Source organism: Aquarana catesbeiana, linkage group LG01 (genome assembly GCF_042186555.1).
Source record: "Aquarana catesbeiana isolate 2022-GZ linkage group LG01, ASM4218655v1, whole genome shotgun sequence".
Taxonomy (NCBI): domain Eukaryota; kingdom Metazoa; phylum Chordata; class Amphibia; order Anura; family Ranidae; genus Aquarana; species Aquarana catesbeiana.
Window position 1 is genome coordinate 602,292,497 of NC_133324.1, and position 21,948 is coordinate 602,314,444.

Here is a 21,948-nt window from a genome sequence, read left to right on the forward strand (position 1 = left end):
CTGCTGACTATGACCCTAAGAACACCATCCCTACAGTCAAGTAAGGAGGTGGAAACATACTTTGGGGCTGTTTCTCTGCTAAAAGTACAGGCTGACTTTGCCGCATTTAGGGGCCAATGGACGGGGCCATGTATTGTAAAATCTTGGATGAGAACTTCTTCCCTCAGCCAGAACACTGAAGATGGGTCGTGGATGGGTCTTCCAGCATGACAATGACCCAAAACATACCGCCAAGGCAACAAAGGAGTGGATGAAGAAGAAGCACATTAAGGTCATGGAGTGGCCTCCAGACCTTAATCCTATAGAAAATGTATAGAAGGAGCTGAAACTTCGAGTTGCCAAGTGACAGCCAAGAATCCTTAAGGATTTAGAGAAGATCTGTAAAGAAGAGTAAACCAAAATCCCACCTGAGATCTGTGCAAACTTGGTAACCAACTATAAGAAACGTCTTACCTCTGTGCTTGCCAACAAGGGGTTCTCCGCCAAGTACTAAGTCATGTTTTGCTTGGGGCTTGGGGATCAAATACTACTTTTACTCACTGAACTGCAACTCAATTTATAACATTTGTATCTGGATTTTTGGTTGTTATTCTTTCTCTATCATTTAAAATACACCTATCATAAACATTTTAGACCCTTCATTCTTTGTAGGTGGGCAAACTGAGGCTGGGTTCACACTTATGCGAATTGGATTCGGCTTTTACCGCATCCAATTCGCATGACAGGCGAGTGTAACCGGCTCTCAATTAAGCCGGTTCACACATCTCGGGGGGGCTGCAGAGCGCACTGCAGAAGGGTCCTGTGCGTCTATTGGATCTGTTTCAAGTCCGAATTCGGGCAACAATTCGGACCTAATTTGGACCTGAAATGGTGAACGGGGACGCATCGGACCCCCTGCTGTGAGCCGCTCCGCAGATAGTGTGAACTAAGCCTTACAAAATCTGCAGGGGATCAAATAATTATTTTCCCCACTGTATACTTGGGGTTGTGGCATACTGGTGCAGGGTTTAAGGGGTTAAAACAGGCAGTAAGGAAGCAATATAATGCATTCTCCCCACCTGTCATATGCCCTCTGAACAGCGATTGAATGCAGACCACTTTTCAAAGGACAAAGCAAGTGTAAACTAGGCCTAAAAGAGTTGATAGGCATAGGGTGTGAGGGATGGAAATTGATGGTGGAAGCGGATTTAACCAGTTGCGGAGATGGGTGTATGAGACATGCCCTAAAAGCTTCATTAGAGTATATTTGGCATACCTCATATATAATGGTCTGCTATTGAATGAAATCACTAAGAACCACTGTCAAGTTGATATGGTGGTATTAGTTTGGTATTGTAAGTAATGATGAAATTTTTGCCGAATCAATACTCATAGCTGAAATAAAAACATTGGTCAAATTCAAAGCGGGTATACAGGTGCTGGACCTAATGAGGTTAATGTTCATGTGACTGTCTCCAGGATGTGAAAAGGAGAGGAACAGTGCAGAAAGAAAAGGTAGCTGTACTAAACCTGGCCATACATCATACAAATTTTATCCAGTTCCTGATGACAGGCCAAATTCCATTAATTGGTGGCACTGTTGCACCTGTCCATCCAACAATTGTGTAGCACCTTCCTTTAGTTAGGCTGCTAGGCTAAATTTAGTTTTTGGCTTCACTGCAGTCAGTTTTTGTCTGGTCAGGGTTACCATGCTGGGTGTCTGAATTCTCCTATGTACTTCTGAAAGAAGCTTCCAAAATATAGGCCAGAGAGCGTCAAATGACCAGCATGAATATGTCACAGATCAGCTCCACAGCTGATCTGTGTCTTACCTTTACTGCTGTAAGCCGGCTGGCACCTGTTGTTCCACTAGCTTGTGTTCAGCTCTGCTGCACTCTGCAGCTATGGGTGTCGCCCGTCTCACCTGTTGCTTAATATATGATTCCTTCCTGTTGCTTCCTGTCCAGCCTCTCATGTGCTTCTCTATTTAAATCCCTCTCTGACCAGTTCTGGTTGCTTGAGCAACATTTGTTTCTGAGCTCCCTTTGTGTAACCTGCCTTAACCTGACCTCTCTTGAACTGATCTCTTGTGTACCGACTCGGCTTGTTCTGATTACGTTGTCTGCAGCACGCCCTGACCTTGGCTTGCTATTCGGATCTCCTTTGCATCCATCCTTGTCTGACAGTGTCTTCTGGTACTTCCCTAGCAAGCAGGGTGAACCTGGGGGTCATGACCTGGGGTCAGCACGCAGGTAAGCCCAAACCCTCGTGAGGGGGTCCCTGGCAGAATACCGGCTGGCCCTTAGACTCCACGCCCTGGGGGATCCCATGTCACCTGCTAGCCTGTGGGCTCACTGTAAGTACCGTGACAGAATATTTATCGTGTCTCAGCCAATCCCTGTAAGGAGGACTCCATAAGGTGACTGGGGAGATGTTAAATGTTTGGGAAGCCTTTCCAGAGTGTTCTTTCCTATATCAAAAGGGTTCCAGTTCTTTTGGGGCTGCTTCCCTGAAAGCAGGATTGCAGTCTGGGCCTCAGCAGGAGTTAGGCTGAGGACCTAGAGAAGACTTCAGAAAAGTATTTTTGCTTCAGTTTGGGCCTCAGCAGGAGCTAGGCAGAGGGCCTGGGGGAAGACTGGTAAAGGATTAGTGCTGGAGGCACTGTCAGAAGCCTGGAGAAGGATTGTTATCTCCCTCACTGAGGATCTCCTGGTGGAGGATGAGTGTATACAGCTCCTGGCACACTGTAAGACCTTATTTGGGACTTTCATGTGTGACTGCAGGTATGAGTATTTAGTGTGAAGTTTGTCCTCCTATTGATTGCTATTATCATTTTGGAGTATCCTGTGACACTTAAACCCCTCTCCTGTTCAACGGGTTTTGCCAAAAATTCTAAGACATCACCTAAACTGAGCCTGTATTGTCAGTGTGCATGGAACTTGTGACTGGCAGCCTCTGTAATAGCAAGTAAGACCTGGGTACATTCTCAGCGGCCTCTTCAGACATAAGCACTAAAAAATCGAAGGAACTGTTTGGCCAAAAATTTCCTGCTCAGATCCTTCAATTTTCTAGTTGTAGGATGTTGGGTGGACTGGTGCAACAGTGCCACCAACTAAGATAATTTGGCCTGTCATCAGGAACTGGATGAAATTCATTCAGTGTATGGCCAGGTTTACATGTTAAATACAATATAAAGCAGATGGAGAGTCCTCTATCTGCTGAATGAATAAATGTACAGTATATGTGTAAGGCTAACTTAAGGGAAGGAATGGAGGCACAGAGCTCTGTGCAAAAGAGTGCTCTTCCAAAAACACAGAGGAGAGGGAGAAAACCAGGCACAGAAGAGTAAAACAATGAAATAGAGTGAATGGTAAAATGGAGACAGAAGGGTTGGTAAAGGATGGACTGGAGAGTGAGTACATTGAGGAGGAGAATAATGGCCAAAGAGCAGGGTGGTAGCTGTACAAGAAGGTAGTGAAATACTAAAAAGTAGAACACGGAAAAGGGGACTGGAACGAGGAGGGAAGTGGTGATGGATGTTACAAGAGAGTGTCGAGATAATTATGTACAGGAATTGTTTAGTTCTTTTGAAGGGAAATGGGATGTTCCCTTTTTTCATTATGTTATTCAAAATACCTATCAGTGTAGCCTGGAATAACTTTGTTTTTCAAATTAAACTTGGTGCATAAGGTAAAACACAATTAATAGTCAGCAGTAGCTTGAACTCCCTTGACCAGACGATTTGTACTCTCTGGATAGAGGTAATTCCCTTCCCTTTTCTATCTTTTTGCGCACTACCTCTTAATCTCTGCATTATAACTCCCAAAATACCTAGCTTTCTGCTTTTTATTGCTATAGCTGCTTGGAAAGCTGTGAGGAATGCACCTTTTTTCTATCTATAATACCTCCCGAGGTGTTCAGCCTGATACCTTTGAACCCATATTGATACTGGCCCACCATTGAAACCTAAACAATGAAACATGAGACTACTTTTTCAATCTATACACCCTGTAGTCTTGTTGCTTAGTTATGAGGGTGGTTGACTCAACCTGTGCAATCACCAAAGGCTTTTTAGTGGTGGTTAGTTGAACCACTCTTTAGGGTTTATTCCTGGGCTTAGTTTTATGATCACTCAAAGCTGTCTACTGTTACCCTGTTTCCCCGAAAATAAGACCTAGCGTGATTGTTAGTGATGGCTGCAATATAAGCCCTACCCCCCAAATAAGCCCTAGTTGAAGTCCTTGTAGGTCTTCTTTTCAGGGTAGGGCTTATTTTCGGGGAAAACGGGTAGGGCTTATTTGGGGGGTAGGGCTTATATTGCAGCCATCACTGACAATCACGCTAGGTCTTATTTTCGGGGAAACAGTGTAGCCCACAGTTTCTACAGTGCAATATGTGCTATTTGAATAATGTTGTCTCTTTTCTTTGAATGTGTATTGTAAATTCTTCTTGAAATTCATCAATAAAACCTTTATGAAACTAAAATAGCATTCATTTAAAACATTTCTAACATTTCTAAGAAAGCCCTGCTCATTTTGTCTTTATTAAATCTCAATATTAATACTTCTTTAGGCAATAGAATTGAGCTGTGTTTTATTTCATGCCATACTTATCACTGTTTTTATTTTAGTGCCCTGTACTGCTTCTACATATAAGTGTTCTAATAGACTTTGCATCAGCAAGACAAACCCGGAGTGTGATGGAATCCCAGACTGCCATAATGGCTCAGATGAGCTGAGTTGTGGTGAGTAGATGTAGTACAACTTGCCTACAATGGGAAAAGATGACAGAATTGGAAAACAATTATATAGTGCCTGTTACATGACCTAGGCAGACTGCTCATTTATGTATGGATGTGTGGCACCATACCATCTGTATACCTGCCTGTGTATGAGAAAACTATGAGGTACCGCAGTCATCAGTATAAATCTAAAGTTGCCCAAAGGCATTGTACACTTTAAATTTGTTTTGTTTTTTTTAACTAGGTATTTAGTAATTAGTGTAGTGCTGTTTGTTTGTCTTACGTTGTAATTATAGCAAGGTCCGAGACCTCCTAAGGCCTGGTGGTGACCTCCAGAGTCAGGGACAGCTGACATCCTTCTGTGTAGAGTGGGTTGCAAGGCATGGTGGGTGTAATGCAAGATGAAATGGTGGGCGCCAGACACTTTCAAAATGCAAAAAGAGATTTATTGTCTCCTGAACAGAACTGGGGGACAGAGGGTTAGGGCCAGGACACCCTTAAGTAGATGTAATGATAATTAGCAGACTCTGAGACTTCTATAGAAAGACAGCTAAACAGGTGAAGGCCTCCAGCCGGACACCACTTCTGTATAGGTAGGACCGCTGTCTCCTATGGCAACGGTCTTGTAGTAGTTGCTAACAGTAGTATATTCAACTATTGACAACACAAACAGTTTTCTGTTTACTCCACAGTCACTCACTGTGGATATTTGCTCAATGAATTCCCAGTCTTTTACTAGACTTCAGATCCAGTAGCCACTGGATCCCTTGAGCTCTTTCACTGTTAGCACTCAGTATCTTCCTCAAGCGTCTCCCCCGCTTCCCTGCTGGGTCCCTGGCTTGGCACTCACAGATACTCTTCAAGCGTCACCCCTGCTGTCCCGCTGGGTCCCTGGCTTGGCACTTACTGAAGCTTTCCCACTTCTTCACTGTCCCCGGCTGATGAGAAGACTGCTCTGGTACTGACTTCAGATTATTCATAGTGGTCTCCAGTAACAAGGTGGATGGTCCCTTAGTGGCGACAGATTCCCCTTCTACCTCTGACCACAGCTGGTTCCCCATCCGGCTGAACCACTACTTCTGGTTGGACTGCAGGCCAGCAGTTCCAACCCTACGCTGCTCTACTGCTTCTGGATAGGCCTCAGACAGCCTAATAGCTAAATGTCCCCAGGATAGGCCTCATGCTTCCAGCCTAGCAGCCTGGGGCAGTACAACACACGTCGTCCACCCAGACAGCCGTCCAGGTGGCACAGAACCTCGATCACCTAATTCCACCCAAATAAATAGGCTCTCTCAGCAGGCCAAGGGACTTAAAGAAACCCCTGCCAATTGGCTGAAACACCCCATTCATCCAAAATCTGTCCTTGCTATGCCCCTGTCTTATCCAATGTCACCAGCTACCATGCCACCTAGTGACAGAAGAGAGAAGTGCAGAAATTCCAGAATTAGGGGGAAATCAATTGATCTCCTAACAAGGCAACTATCGCCTGGCAACTAAATTTAACAGCAACCCTGCCTAAACTTCAGGGTGCTACATAATGATTGCCTCACATATCGTGGCTGCAGTTTGTCATGGCTGATCAATTTCCCTATGCCCATTGTTTGCTACGGCTAGCTTGTCCCTAATCGCCAAAAGACACGAAAACTTCCTGTTCTGGGTGACACGGCATCCAATGCATGTATTGCCATCCACTCCATCTCGCATCACAATTGTGGGAGTGCTAATGTAATAAAGAAACATCTTAGTTCTCACCTGCAGAGCATTGGACTAGAAGACACAGGGATTGTGGGATATCTGGTTTCTTCACAGGAAGTGTTAGTTCTCAGACTACAGACAGAGGTCATGCATTAACCCGTGGCAGTGCCATGCTCATCCGTCATGTTTTTATTTTATTTTATTTTTATTTCAGGTACTTATATACCGCCGTCAATTTACGCAGCGCTTTACATATACATTGTACATTCACATCAGTCCCTACCCTCAAGGAGCTTACAATCTAATGTTTGAACACAAACAGAAATTACTGACACCAGAATGTGAAGATTTACTCTACTATAGGCCGTGCATATTGGCCAACAAATGGCACCATGAATCTACAGGATTAATGCACATCATATGCAGTTGAAAATGTAACACAAGGGGCAGGTAGAAAAGTTTATGATGTCTTTAACCAGATGCGGACCGCTCCACATACATTTACTGCAGCAGGGCGGCTGCTCTGGGCAGAATCACGTACCTATACACAATGGGAGCCAATCAGTGGGTCTGGCTGACACGATGTCTGCCGGCGATTGTTCGGGAGATGGGCAGAAAGGCGATCTGCCTATGTAAACAAGGCAGATCACAGTTCTGTGACAAGGGAAGGCTGTGATCCTGTGTTCCTGCCAAGCAAAAACACAGATATCTGCCTTGCCACAGTAAAAGCACACCCCACACAGTTAGCAAGCACTCCCTAGGATCACATTTAACCCTTTGATCGCCCTTGATATTAACCCCTTCCCTGCCAGTGCCATTAGTACAGCGAGACTGTATATCTTGTAGCACTGATCACTGTATTAATGCCACTGGTCCCCAAAAAGTGTCAGGTGTCAGATTTGTCTGCGGCAATATCGCAGTCCTGCTATAAGTCACTGATCGCCACCATTACTAGTAAAAAAAATTAAATAAATAAGAATTCTAAAAACATATCCCATAGTTTGTAGGCGCTATAACTTTTGCGCAAACCAATCAGTATACGCTTATTGGGATTTCTTTAACCAAAAATATGTAGCAGAATACATATTAGCCTAAATTGATGAAGAAATTTGTTTTTTTTTAAATTTTTTTATTGGGTATGTATTATAGCAGAAAGTAAAAAAAAATGTTTTTTTTTTCAAAATTGTCTGTCTTTTTTTGTTTATAGCACAAAAACTAAAAACTGCATAGGTGATCAAATACCACCAAAAGAAATCTCTATTTGTGGGGAAAAAAAGGACATAAAATTTATTTGGGTACACGGGCACAACCGTGCAATTGTCAATTAAGTTAACGCAGTGCCGTACCACAAAAAATAGCCTGGTCATGAAGGGGGTAAACCTTCCGGAGCTGAAGTGGTTAAGAAAAAAAGCTTTTGGCTTTACATTTTTTCTTAATGATGGCCTGTTTTCCCCTAACATGAGAGCTCTGTTGGAATACCACCTTATTTATCAGCGTATAACACGCACCTTCATTTTAAGAGGGAAGTTTCAGGAAAAAAACTTACATTTTAAATAAAGAACTTTGAAGCAACATTAGGGTCACAGCTCATCAATGCAGCCTCACCAGTGCCCATCTGCAGCCACTAAATTGCCCAACAATGCACCCTGCTCAGTGCCCATCTGCAGCAATTAAATTGCCCAACAATGCAGCCTGTTCAGTGCCCATCTGCAGCCATTAAATTGCCCAAAAATGCACCCTGCTCAGTGCCCATCTGCAGTCATTAAATTGCCCAACAATGCAGCCTGTTCAGTGCCCATCTGCAGCCTCGCCTTTGCCATCATTGCAGCCTCGCCAGTGTTGGATTACACAGTGTTGGATTATCCCTACTGTCTCAGAGGGAAGAGGAGGAGTGAGCACCGCTGAATTACACAGAGCTGCGATCTCCTGTGTGCCCGGCGCTCCGTCACTCACAGCCACGCCTCCTGGCCCTGCTCTTATGATAGACAGAACAGTGGCCCAATGTGGGGCCAGGAGGCGTGGCTGTGCTCGCTCCTCTTCCCTCAGAGACAGCAGGGATCAGCGTATAACACACACATGATTTCCCCTGATTTTCATTTTGGGTTAAAGCGCTAGAAGTTTTTTTTTCTCACCTGCAAGGTAATGTCATAATGTGCTAGTATGCATCGCATTAGGATAAAAAATATCTTACTACTTGCTTCCACACCCCCCCCCCTCCAAAAACCCTTGCCTGACTCCTCTATCAATAAAGCGCTGTACCAGTCTCCAGGTCTTCTCTCCTCTCTTCCTGCATTCACAGGCTTAACTGAAAGCAGGGGGACACATTGGCTCCTGCTGCTGTCAGCCAAATCCTGTGAGCAGAGAGCGGGGCCAAACCTGTGTTGTGTGCGTCTATAGAAGCACACAGCACAGCTTGGAAGTTCACCCACATAAATTGCTATAGGGGCACTCAGAGAAGAGGAGGAACAGAGAGCGACTGCGTGGGGACTCCAGAAAAGGAGGTAAGAGACTGCTCTGTGCAGTACCATTGCATAGATCAGGTAAGTATAACATGTCTATTATATTAGGAAAATAAAATTACAATCATTATAAAGCCAGCCATGAATGATAGTGAACCAGTTCATAAAAGTCTGGAAACAATCACTTTTCAATTTTTTAAAAACGACTTTTCAATTTGCCAGTCATATTTACATTCATTGATAAAGTGTACAAATGATATGCTGTGAACTCTATGTTGATCAAAAAAACCCGCAGAAAATGACAATGAATTACTGCTTATTCAAACCAGCACGCTACATCGGACCCTTTGCCATGCGGATTTCTAGATTATATGCCCTTTGGCACTATGTTGGTTTTTCAAGAGCGGTAACCTTAAAAAATGAGAGTGTTCAATAAATGAATCTTAAAAACTATTTTTAGCCACAATTAGATTCTATTTCTATTGTGTGAGAAAAAAATAAAAATATATTTCGCTCTTTAACACATTTTCAGCGAATGCTATTTCTGTAGTTTTGGAGTAAACAATTAGAACCTCAGGCAATTTGTTATTGCTAGAAGAACAAGACAAACCCACCGATCAACCCAATAGCCTGAGTTCAGTGTAAGTAGCAGTGCATGGAGGCTCCTGTTAGCCCAGTCTTTAATGGCAGCAAATAGTGTCGGCACCCACTTAAAGAGTACCATGTAATGCTTTATTAAATCAGGATTAAAGGATAGATGATGTCCTCCAGGCTCACACGTTTCAGCGTTGTAGGGGCCTTAGACGTAGCTTATGATTCATCATGGCTATGATTAAAGCCTCTACAAAGCTGAAATGCGTGAGCCTGGAGGACATCATGTATCCTTTAATCCTGATTTAATAAAGAATTGCATGGTACTCTTTAGGCGTGTACCGATGCTACCCTGTTTCCCCGAAAATAAGACCTAGCGTGATTGTCAGTGCTGGCTGCAATATAAGCCCTACCCCCCAAATAAGCCCTACCCTGTTTCCCTGAAAATAAGTCCTACCCTGAAAATAAGACCTACAAGGACTTTAACTAGGGCTTATTTGGGGGGTAGGGCTTATATTGCAGCCATCACTGGCAATCACACAAGGTCTTATTTTCAGGGAAACAGGGTATTTGCTGCCAATTTGTTATTGCTGTCTCCAGTTGGGAGATTTTTCTTCTTCACAGACCGAACAGGAAGTAATTGTGATTCCGCCCCATTTGCTGTCCATTTAAAAGGTGTTATAACAAGAAGAAAGAGGAAGCTCCCTAGTATAACCCCCCCCCCCCCCCACAAAAAAAATAAAAAGAAAAGAAAAAAAGACACATTTTCTAGTAGGGTGAAGAAGAATTAGAACATATCTCAGGACTTGCTGTCTGTGTCCCCATTGGAAAGATTTGCCCTCATTTCCTTTCCAGGTGACAGTTGTCTGACAGAACAGGATCTGCAATCTGACAGATTTTCTGTCCTGACCCACCGTATCCAAAAGGTTTTCACTGAAAGTCAAGCATTATTAGCATGGGTTTGTTATCCAGGATAAATAGCTGAAGCTATTAGTGTGAAGGGTCTGACCTTTAAACAAAAAAACAAACAAAAAGGATGTCAATTGTAACCCCCCCCTTTTTTTTTTTTAACTGGTAATGATGTATAAGATTGTAAGCCTTTACAAATGTTGTATTTATGTCTTATAAATTACCTTTCAATGATAACAAATGCCCTACCTAGACTTCAGTTGCTTTTTTGAATACAATTAAATATATAGCTTATTTCCCGCAACAAGCAAAATGTTTGTATACTGTAGGCACATAAAACAACAAATGTCCTGTTCATTAATAAAGTTGTTTTCTTTGACACTTTTGTTTTTTTTTTCTTTTGTAACAGATTGTGGTACAGCTCCAGTAATACCCTTTAACAAGATAGTCGGGGGAAGCGGTTCTCTGAGAGGAGAGTGGCCGTGGCAAGTTAGTCTCTGGCTGCGAAGAAAGGAGCACAAATGTGGAGCTGTGCTAATCTCGGACCGCTGGCTGCTGTCTGCCGCCCACTGCTTTGACATGTAGCTATTTGCTGGGCATTATTTATTTTGTACTGGTTACTAGAGATTAATGAAATTTCTTTTCTATAAAAAAATCAAAATGTTTCAGCAAAATGTTGCCACTTTAGTAAACTGCATTAGAGTCAATAGAGAGGACAAAATTAAGGTGTTTTTTCTTTATGAGTGCAATGGTCTTTAAATGGCTCCTAAGCATTACTGAAGCTGGTTTTGACTAATCTTAGTCTTAATATTTCACAGAAAGAAAAAAAACAGACAGTGGGAAAGAAAGTATAATAAAACATTAAATAGATAGTACATAAGTTACGGTCAAATGCACAAAAAAATGAAAAAAACACAAATACAAAAACCACTAAATAAAATAAACGTAATTACCTTAAATAGCTCCCCCCTTAAAAACACCCTTTTAAAGAAGAAAAAATAAAAATAATACATTTTTAAGCAAATAACACCTAAGCAGCTTAATGAGCAAAATTCAGTTTCCTCTTTGGTAAAATTAGTGATTTCACTGATTTTACTCCTCTCATTTCCATTGGCTATTTTTTCTTAGGCAGAAAGGTGAATAATTGTACTGTATGGAACGGATTGTGTACGTTACGGTACTGAAAATGATCAATAGGCGACATTTTAAATGCTTTTACAGCTCATTACAGCTTCTAGTCCTCTGTCGCTGGTCATATGTTCAAAATGAAAAGAATAGCCTTTGGAATACAGAATAAAATAAATAATTAGTATAAATAAACTGTTTTAAATTGTCATACAAATATATATTTGAAATCAGATCTTTATTATTTTTTGGCAATAATGTGGGCGGATTTCTGCCAGTTACAGGCTGTGTCACACTCCTCCAGCCTTTGCCTTAGAATAAGAGGGAGATGAAGCCTTCATCAATCTACCTGTAATATCCTGCCCCCATTGTGTTTAGCTGGTTAGTGGAGATGGAGGAGGAGGGAGGGACTGGGCTGGCATTTACCACTGTGTATACGCCCACATGTGTGACTCTATAGTCACATGGGCTGCCCGGATGTGATAGGGCAGCATAGAAACTGACGGAAAACTGAGCATGTGCAAAACTACCAACACTGCTTTGCAAAATCCCTATCTGCATTGGGGACATGGACAGAAAGGGGAGGTAGAGAGCAGGTTTTTTGCAGAATACAGAAAATGAATACCATATTGACTGAGTTTGTATGAACAGCATGTAATACAGCATGTATTGATAGTTTTTTATGATGTGAGTTTAGTGACACTTTAACTTAGGACATCAAATAGCCCAATGCACAGGAGCTCATCTCCTTCATAGTTGCCAACATTTTAAAATAGGAAGGACGCCTTGAAGGTATCATGCCCACCACCCACTAAATATCTGCAGGCATGGCCAATGAATTGAGTATGGCTTCATAGTGTATAGCTTGTAGTGTGGGAGTAAAATAAGCACAAGCTATAAGCTACAGTTAGTGTAATTGGCAGTAATGTAACCCCTAGAACTAGTGTCATTGGCTGCAATAAAAAAAAACAGCACTGGTGTAAGTGGCTACAATAATTCCCCTTCAATGGTCAGCGCTGACAGTGTGGAAAAATAAAAACGTTTGCACTTACCATACAATCTTTCTCTAGAAGTCCGTTGAGGGATGCAGGAATTCAGGAACTCTTAAACATGTAGGTTATACTGCTGTCTTCAAGAGGTAGGACAGAAAAGTCGGCCCCCATATAACCTTGCCTCAACTCATCATGCCTCAGTTTTGTGAGAAAGCAATACATAGAGACAATAACACAAAGGGGCAGAAGCTGTGTCTCTCAATAGACTTCAAGAAAAGGATTTTATGGTAAGTACAAAAATATTATTGTCCATCAAGGGACACTGGAATTCAGGGATTCTAAAACAGCTGAGAGGTCCAAAAGCAGCCCAACTGAGAGTTCCAACTGATGTAGAGTAAATCCCACAACAGATCATCTGAAGAATTCAAGGTCTGAATCAAGAGTAAAAAAAGAAAAGACCATGCCAAAAACAGTGGAACTAAGGCAACCAAGAGTAAGGGCACTAAGGTAGAACCTGGTGCTCCAGACCTAGACAGAGAACCACCACTGAGAGGAAACTAGTACCTGACGAAACCATGGGCCCGCATGCAGCAAAAGGACCAACCAAAAAAAAAACAGGTGGAAAAACATGCTAACTGAAAGGAAAGAAAACTTGGTCAACAATAGAATTTGGTCCACAAGAAAAAAATAGATCTCTAAGGGCAAGTTTGGACAGACAACTTAGTCCAAATAGAGACCAGCCAGTCAACAGCAACAAAAGCCTAACCTTTCTAACCCTTGACCTCAGAGAAAGAAAGAACTATGATAACAAATGAGGTTGCCTAATCAGAGAATTAATCTCACAATTAGATAGTCATAGGAGTGCAACCTGAATCCCCCTAAAGAAGAGGGTAGGATGATAAATGCCCGCTGCAGAAAGAGTAGGCAGGGATAAAGGGTATACCCTGAAAACAATAGGGTACAAGAACTCAAAAATCAGAAGAGAGAGTAGAAGCCCTTCCAACTGAACACCCAGGGGTATTCCTCCACTACTAGGAGTTTTCAACTGATTGAGAATAGGAGAGAGGAAGGAATTTAAGAAGAATTTCTCAGAAGACTGCAGTTTGATAGCAGAAGGAGGACCTATCTCCCAGTGATTAGGTCCCACAAAGGCCTCGGACTTACTCTATCCCCCATAGGGAAAATCTACAGCAGTGTCCCGAGTCCTGTCTGCTGACTGTCCAGTGGAATACAAGACTCTCTAGCAATGAATATTTCTCTGCAAGTATGAAAGGAAGGGCACTGAAGTTCTGAACCCTCACCCTTAAATGTAGAGATCACTCATTGAAGAAATTCTGAAGACCATACCATGGCTTCAGGGAAAAACAGTGTGGTCACAAATGAAATACTCAACTCTAGTCAGTGTAAGGATCAGGGACCCAGATTATGTCTAGTGAAGGTCAGGTCAAAACACTGATCCACAGAAGAATTCCTCAACAACTCCCTCCAGAGACCTGCAAATAGCGTCCAGAACTTCTTGGCCCAAACTAAGCTAGTTTGGTGTGTTGCCCAGAGGTCAAGCTCCCTCAAACAGAGGAAGAGATTTCCTACAAACCCTGAAATGGGAAGGCAGAAGAAAAATTGCTACATATAAGGAAGATGTCAAAGGTCCACAGGTAGTGGACTCCCTTAGTGAGGATTTGAGCTGAACAGCGCTGCTTGATTGTAACCCATTCACATCTAGTGAAGGCTTGCATAGCATTGCTTGAACTGCAAAAACCCAGGAAATTGAGAATCCTGAGTGTTCCACAATGGGGATACACAAAGAAAGGCACTAGGATGGACTAGTGCTGAGAGCAGGGGTGGAGCTGCTGGAGGACACTAAAACGTCAGGTTCTTAACAGGAAAAAGGGATCAGTCCCTACTGCTCTTTCAATTTTGTTGGTCAAGAGTTCCCTCAGCAGAGAAATAGAGTTGTAAGGAGCATCGAGCATCACAAGAGGGAAAAGGAGTCCCCTGCGGGGAGGAGTGTGAAACCAAGTGGGATACCTAAACTGCTCAGGGCAGGCTTCAGACTCACCCAAAGAAGCCTCCGATTAGGACAACCATATAATAATAGGAGTCCTAGGATTTAGATGGTAGTATCCCTGCTACCAGGGATACTGGATAAATACCCCTAGAACCAGTAGAAGGGTATGGGCTGAGGTCATTTTTATTCCAGGACTGTACTGGCTTTGAGAAGATGTGTTGCACCTCGTAGTAGAAAACATCTCAAGCCAAAGTAAGTCAAGACTTCACAAACCCAAACCACTGGTACTGAAAAGGGTCCTAGAAGGCCAAAGGTGACCAAGTCAGTGGAACAAGATCAGAGACTGGATGATCCATACAGTGCTTTAGGAGCAGGAGCAACAGCGGAATGGTGCTTCCTATTGGCTGAATGGTGGTATGATAAGAGCGCATGCGTGCAACACTGCAGGTAGCAGATGGGGTCAATGCTCAGTTTTCTCAGCCTTAACCCCTACTGTGGTGAAACCAGTGGTGGCAGGAAATTTAAAAGGGAGCCCAATATTAACAACTGTGAGGTAGCTCCTGGTGCTTCAGCTTGACCAGTCTTACTTACTAAGTGAGTCTTCACAGGTAAGGTCACACCAGAGGTACACAAAGGTCTGGAAAGAGCCACAATGCTGAGCCCAGTGCCTGAAAATCACAATCCACATTAGCCTTGTCCAGAGGGGTCTGAGGATGCTCCAATCCAGATAGCTGCTGTATAGAAACTAGTGCAAGAAGCAATGCAGAAAGTTTAAAAAAAGTAATAGGGAAGAAAAATATCAGCATTGTGTAAAGGATCCAGATTGAAATCATTAAAGAAATATCACAATAATAGCACGCTAGCAAAAATTCAGTTGAACTGTTTTTCAGCAGAGCCAAGGAAAAAGTGTTCAACCTCCTAGGAATAGGTATGATGGATAGAGGTGGGGTTATACGAGGGGCTACCTAAACTGTTTTATGATTCAGAATGACTTCGCTTGTTAACAAATAAGGTCTGTAAAGATAAAGATAATGATAAATTTGGAGTAGAGAAAGTTGACAGGTCTGCACAGAGCCCTGACCTCAACCCTATTGAACACTGGGAACTGGGATCAGTTGGCACATTGATTGCAAGCCAGGTCTTCTTGTCCAACATCAGTACAAAATTTCCAAAAATGCTGTAATGGCTGACTCAGCATAAATGTCCACAGACACACTCCAATCTCTTGTGAACAGCCTTTCTAGAAGAGTGAAGGGTATAACATCATAAAGAAACAGGGTAGGGATGGGGGGTAGTCTATAGCAATGTACATGGTTTGGGGATGTCCAGCATTCTCATATAGGTGTGATGGTTAGACTCCTTAAACCTTTGGCTACATAGTATATTTGGATTAGTGTCTCAGATGGCACTAAACCCAGAGACAGCTAGGTGAAAGTCAGCATTGGCTATTTAAGTATTTAGCTAATTGTAGTACAATTAAATGTTAAGATGGCTGTCGGGAGCACAAACCTTGACTTCTAAACCAATAGCAGTGGTCTTTAGCAGTTTCAAGTAACGTATCTCAAGCCTATAACTGTCTCCTGAAGCATGTCCCCAGGCTGCAATTATTTCTAATAGCATGTTTGCAGTCTCTATCTCCTGTTGTAGCTTCTCCATATAACTTTCCATAGCAATGCACTCACTGATAAACATGTGTGGCCTCTTGGTGATGCCAGGGGACATATTTGAGAACTTATTAAGTAAGCTGACCACCAGTGATCTAAGCCCTCCAGGAAAGCACATTGGATTCAGATACTCAATCCATTTGTGACTGATAAAGTGATGCATTTTGTGGCTAGTGATTTTCATGTTTCAGTTCTAGTCTTCTCCAAAATGGAAAAACAAAGTTTCCACACTTGCTATAAACCTGTATGATTTTCATCATGACTGTTCTTTTCATTATTGTCAGCTACAGTGATCCAAAATTGTGGGCAGCATACTTGGGGACCCCCTTTCTTAATGGGGTGGAGGGAAGAGTGGAAAAGATTTTCCGGATACATAAGCATCCTTTCTACAATGTCTACACGCTGGACAATGATGTGGCCCTACTGGAGCTGCCTTCACCACTCTCCTATACTAATTTGATGAAGCCCATCTGCCTTCCAGATACAAGTCACAGCTTTTCAGAGGGAACCAAATGCTTTATCACAGGTTGGGGATCTACTAAAGAAGGAGGTAATCTCTCAGCAAAATCAGTGCTCTATAAATCACTATGTAAAATACTGTCTGGATTCTGCCTTAATGTCCATATGTGAACTTTAGCTTGTATGTATCTCAGGTCCAATGTCCAGACAACTGCAGAAAGCCTCTGTTACCATAGTTGGGGATCAGACATGCAGAAAATTTTACCCCATTCAGATCAGTCCCAGAATGCTTTGTGCTGGCTTCATGCAAGGAGGTGTTGACAGTTGCTCGGTATGTATTGTTCAAATTTTGCTGTCTTTAGTATACCATTATCTGTCAAAATTGCCCATATTGCACGATTTATCCTTTGCTTTTTCTTTTTACATTTTAAATGAAAATAGGCATTAAATCAGAACTCAAGCTAAAATTTCAGAGTCTCAATTATAAAACGACTAATATATGTCCTATTCTTAAGCCCTGTACACACTATGAAAAAATCGGAAGAAAAATTCTTTCGATTTTCGTATAGTGTGTACACAACTTTTGACATTCAGTTCCGACTTTGCAAATGAAAATTTCCAAAGGGACAAACTCCCAAATGTTTCTTGTAAGTGAACAGAATGGGCGATTTTCGTTTAATGTGTACCATTTTCGTATAATTTTGTACGAGGCGAGAAATGTCAGATACGAAAGACCATGCATGATCAGAAACAACAAATTAAAAGCCTTTGTCGTATGAGAATTTTCATACATTATTTCTATCCTTGGTTCCAAATTGCTGTGAAACAAAAAGGAAAACCAGCCGATCGTTCGCCCGATAGTGTGTATGCCACATTACATGGTATCACATCTAAATAGAGACAATGGGAAATTCATGGGAAGTTCTTTTTCCTTAGTTATTTTTACCCACTTCTGGGGAGAACAGACAATGAAAGTGTAGCAGCACACCAATGAAATCATTGCATACATTTCCACAGCAGTAATAATGCTCAAAGACAAAGCATGAGCACACAGGAATACAGCCTGATTTGTTAGAATGCTGCTGTCTCTTTTTCCAGTCCTGTTTGTACTAGTTATTACATGAAGCTTATATAAAGACACATTTGTTTATCTATATAAGCCAAATGTAAAATATGTTCACAATTTTGTAGCATGTACAGTGAGAAGGGCTCTTAGAGCAGTGTCATTTAGTTCTCTAAATTTTAAATAGAGTATATTTACATTTTAGGACAAAATGTTTTGCTTTGACTTTTTTTTTACTTATATCTAAAGGCAACACTTTGAGTGGAGAGAGATTAAGACACTTGCTTAAGTTTTTATTGCTGAGTTAGGGGATTTGCCCTCTGCATTTTAACCGGTGAAAGAAAATCCCAAATTTTGAGTTATCACCAGAACAGGAATAGAAGTGGAAATCTTCCAATGGAGACACTAGTTCTAGTGACAACCAGGGATTTCCTCTCACTTTCTGTTGTGGCTATGGAATAGGAAGCGAAGGGAAATCTCCCCAATGGGACTAAAAAAAAAAAAAAAAACTGACAGGGGTTATAATCCTCCCTAACTCTATTCAAAATGAAGAAAAAGTTTTGGATTTAGTTCTAGTTTAAAGATGTGAGAGAGAGCAAAATTTTGAATCAAACACATTGCTTGCTAGAAAATGATGCTAATTATAGAGACCTAATGTAAACTACAGATAGCTAGCAATAAAAGCTACATCAATCAGCCATAACTTTTTGAGCGCCCACCTAATATTGAGTAGGTCCCCCTTTTTGCCGCCAAAACAGCTTTGACCTGTCGAGGCATGGATGCCACAAGACCTCTGAAGTTATGCTGTGGTATCTTTCACCAAGACATCAGTAGCAGATCCTAGTCCTGCAAGTTGCAAGGTGGGATCTCCATGGATCAAACTTGTTTTTCCAATACATCCCACAGATGCTGGATTGGATTGAGATCTGGAGAATTTGGAGCCCAAGTCAACACTTCAAACTAATTGTTGTGTTCCCCAAACCATTCTTGGACCATTTTTGCAGTGTGACAGGGCACATTATCCTGCTGAAAGAGACCACTGCCATCAGGGAATACAGTTTTCATGAAGAGCGGACGTGGTCAGCAACAATGTTTAACCACTTGCCGCCCTCCCACCGTCGTTATACGTCGGCTCTTTGAAGTGGAATATCGTTGTTACGGCAGCAGCTAGCTGCCATAACCCCGTTATCCACTTCTTTAACGGGCGGTCGGCTTTCAAATAAAAGTGGTCTCTGCTACGCCACTTACAGAAGCCGCCGGCAGTGGCGGATGCGATCGGATCCTTCTCCCTGTGTGGTATGGAGCTGAGTGAGGGGAAGATGGCCCCCACCCATCTTCATACCATTGCAGGGCGGAAGCGACGTCAAAACATCACTTCCGCCCATAGCTTTTAAAGAGACATTTTTTTTTTCAAGCGATATTTTTTTTTTATTGCATTTTAGTGTAAATATGAGATCTGGGGTCTTTTTGACCCCAGATCTCATGTTTAAGATGTCCAGTCATGCTTTTTTTTCTATTACAAGGGATGTTTACAATTTTTTTAAAAAAAAGAACAGTGTAAAAAAAGAATAAAAAGTTAAATAAGAAAAAATAATTTTTTAGGCATCCCACCGAGCTCGCGTGCAGAGGCGAAAGCATACGTGAGTAGTGCCCGCATATGAAAACGGTGTTTAAACCACACATGTGAGGTATCACTGCGATCATTAGAGTGAGAGCAATAATTCTGGCCCTAGACCTCCTCTGTAACTCAAAACATGCAACCTGTAATTTTTTTTTAAACATCATCCATGGAGATTTGTAAGGGTAAAAGTTTGTCACCATTCCACGAGCGGGTGCAATTTTGAAGCATGACATGTTGGGTATCAATTTACTCGGCATAATATTCACAATATAAAAAAATGGGCTAAATTTCCTGTTGTCCTTTTTTTTTTAATTAAAAAAAGTGTATTTTTTCCAAAAAAGTGTGCTTGTTAGACCGCTGCACAAATACGGTGTGACAGAAAGTATTGCAACAACCGCCATTTTATTCTCTACGGTGTTAGAAAAAATATATATATAAAATGTTTGGGGGTTCTAAGTAATTTTCTAGAAAAAAACTTGTTTTAAACTTGTAAACACCAAATCTCAAAACGAGGCTCTGTCCTGAAGTGGTTAAGTAGGTGGTACGTGTCCAAGAAAAAAAACAAAAAAAACACATGAATGGCAGGCCCTAAGGCCTCCCGCCGAACATTGCCCCAAGCATCACACTGCCTCCATCGGCTGGCCTCCTCCCATAGTACATCCTGGTGCCATCTCTTCCCCATGTAAATGATGCAATTGCACCCTGTCTTGCATCATTTTTCTGATATAAAAGGAAACATGATTCATCAGACCAGGTCACCTTCTTCCATTGCTCCATGGTCCAGTTCTGACGCTCATGTGCTCATTGTAGGACATGGGTGCTCAACCTGTGGCCCTCCAGCTTTTGCAGATCCAGCTGTCCCAAGAGGCATTGCGAGGCGGACTCCCAAAGAGAGGCATGATGAGACTTATAGTTCTGCAGCAGCTGGAGGACCACAGGTTGAGCACCCATGTTGTAGGCACTTTTGGCTGTGGACATGGTCCAGTCTGGGTACCCAGCCCAGTCTGTAGCTGAGCTGCCCCATATGCAATAAACTGCAACACACTGTGTTCTGAGACTTTTCTGTCGAAACAATCATTAACTTTTTCAGCAATTTGAGGTAAAGTTGCCCTTCTATTGGATCGGACTACTAAGGCCAGCCTTCGCTCCCCACGTGCATCAGTGAGCCTTGGCCACCCATGACCCTGTCAGTTCACCGGTTTTCCTTCCTTGGACCACCTTTGATAGGTCCTGACCACTCCAGACTGGGAACATCCCAAAAGAGTTGCAGTTTTGGAAATCATCTAACCCAGTTGTCTCACCATGTTAATTTGGCCATTGTCAAAGTTACTCAAATCCTTACGCTTAGCAATTTTTTCTGCTTTTATCAGCTTTAGAGACGGCATGTTCACTTGCTGCCTAACATCTAAAATAAAAGGAAAAAGCTCAGAGGGGCCTAAACCCATATGTTGGGAATAACCTCTTACTGATTTGTCCTATGGGACGGGGTACCTCTTCAACTGGTCATATCTACCAAAAAAGTGAAATAAAGGAAACCCAAGGTGGGTCCCTCTAGAAAATAGTTGAGCATTAAGTACCAACCACGGTATACAGGCATAGAAAAAAATCTTTATTTGAACAAGAAAAATACAAATTGGTTCAATAAAATATAGAACCAGATGGTTCTGACCTCCAAACACCCACAATTAGAATGTAATGACAACACTGTCACTATACCTAACAGAAACAAGGCCCCACACTCACAAACATGCAACTCACAGACATAGACCACTCACTAAATCTCTCATAAAGTGCATGGGCTGGGGTGCAAATTAACTGGGAACCTTAACGTACATGCCTCCAATGAAGCTTGTGTGATTAGAAATTAAGCAACATCACCTAAGGTTCACAGTAGCAATGCACACAACTCTAATATTAGAATTGTATCCAAGGATAGAGATTTCAAGTGGTATACAGACACAGAGAACACGTTCCATATTGTGATAATGGCAGTAGCAAAAGAGGGAATAAATTCACACCTTATACTATAAATATATAATAAATATAAAATTGTGAGCCAGCAGGCAATGGATTGATGTCTTCTGTTTAAGCAGTGGTTTGTCTTGCAGCATAGATAAGGATATCAAGATATTGTGACGGACTGCCTTTGTAGTGTGTACAGCATGGCTCTAATCGAGCTATTAATTCACAGGGTGTAACCACCCTTATATTTGAGGTACAAAGGGTTCCTTCAGTAGATAGCAAAAAGTATGCATCAAATTCTGTTTTCGCTGACACCACCTGGATGTGCTGGTGACAGCAAGTTCACTGATCATACCAGCTTAGTTCTTATTGCAAGAATCTCGGTAAGTGCAGTTTAGAGGTAGATGCAAAAAGTATGCTTGAACATTAGCATCATAGTTCCATACATGAGACCGGTGTAAACAAATGCCCAGAGGCTCTCATCATTCCCTGACGTTCCGTTGTGTCACCTCTGCACTGTCCTGCAGTCTGCTGCTAAATAGCCAGTTGGTTTGGGCCAGAACTCTGTATTGGTGACAACGATATGGCTGTCAGGATCCAGGTATCTCGGCACTAGAAGAGGCTTAAGGTGTAGGGAGATTTGCACCGCACTGGGGCTCTGTGCCTGTAGAAGCAGCACA

General features: G+C 42.1%; 1 protein-coding gene across 1 annotated transcript in view; it reads left to right on the forward strand.

Annotated features, from left to right (window-relative positions):
• Window positions 1-21,948, forward strand: part of TMPRSS9 (transmembrane serine protease 9) — a 210,944-nt gene that overhangs the window by 187,183 nt on the left and 1,813 nt on the right. The window contains exons 17-20 of the mRNA XM_073598864.1: window positions 4,610-4,723; window positions 10,784-10,955; window positions 16,448-16,713; window positions 16,817-16,953. Coding sequence (XP_073454965.1) covers window positions 4,610-4,723; window positions 10,784-10,955; window positions 16,448-16,713; window positions 16,817-16,953 — 689 coding nt within the window. The remainder of the gene's footprint in view (window positions 1-4,609; window positions 4,724-10,783; window positions 10,956-16,447; window positions 16,714-16,816; window positions 16,954-21,948) is intronic.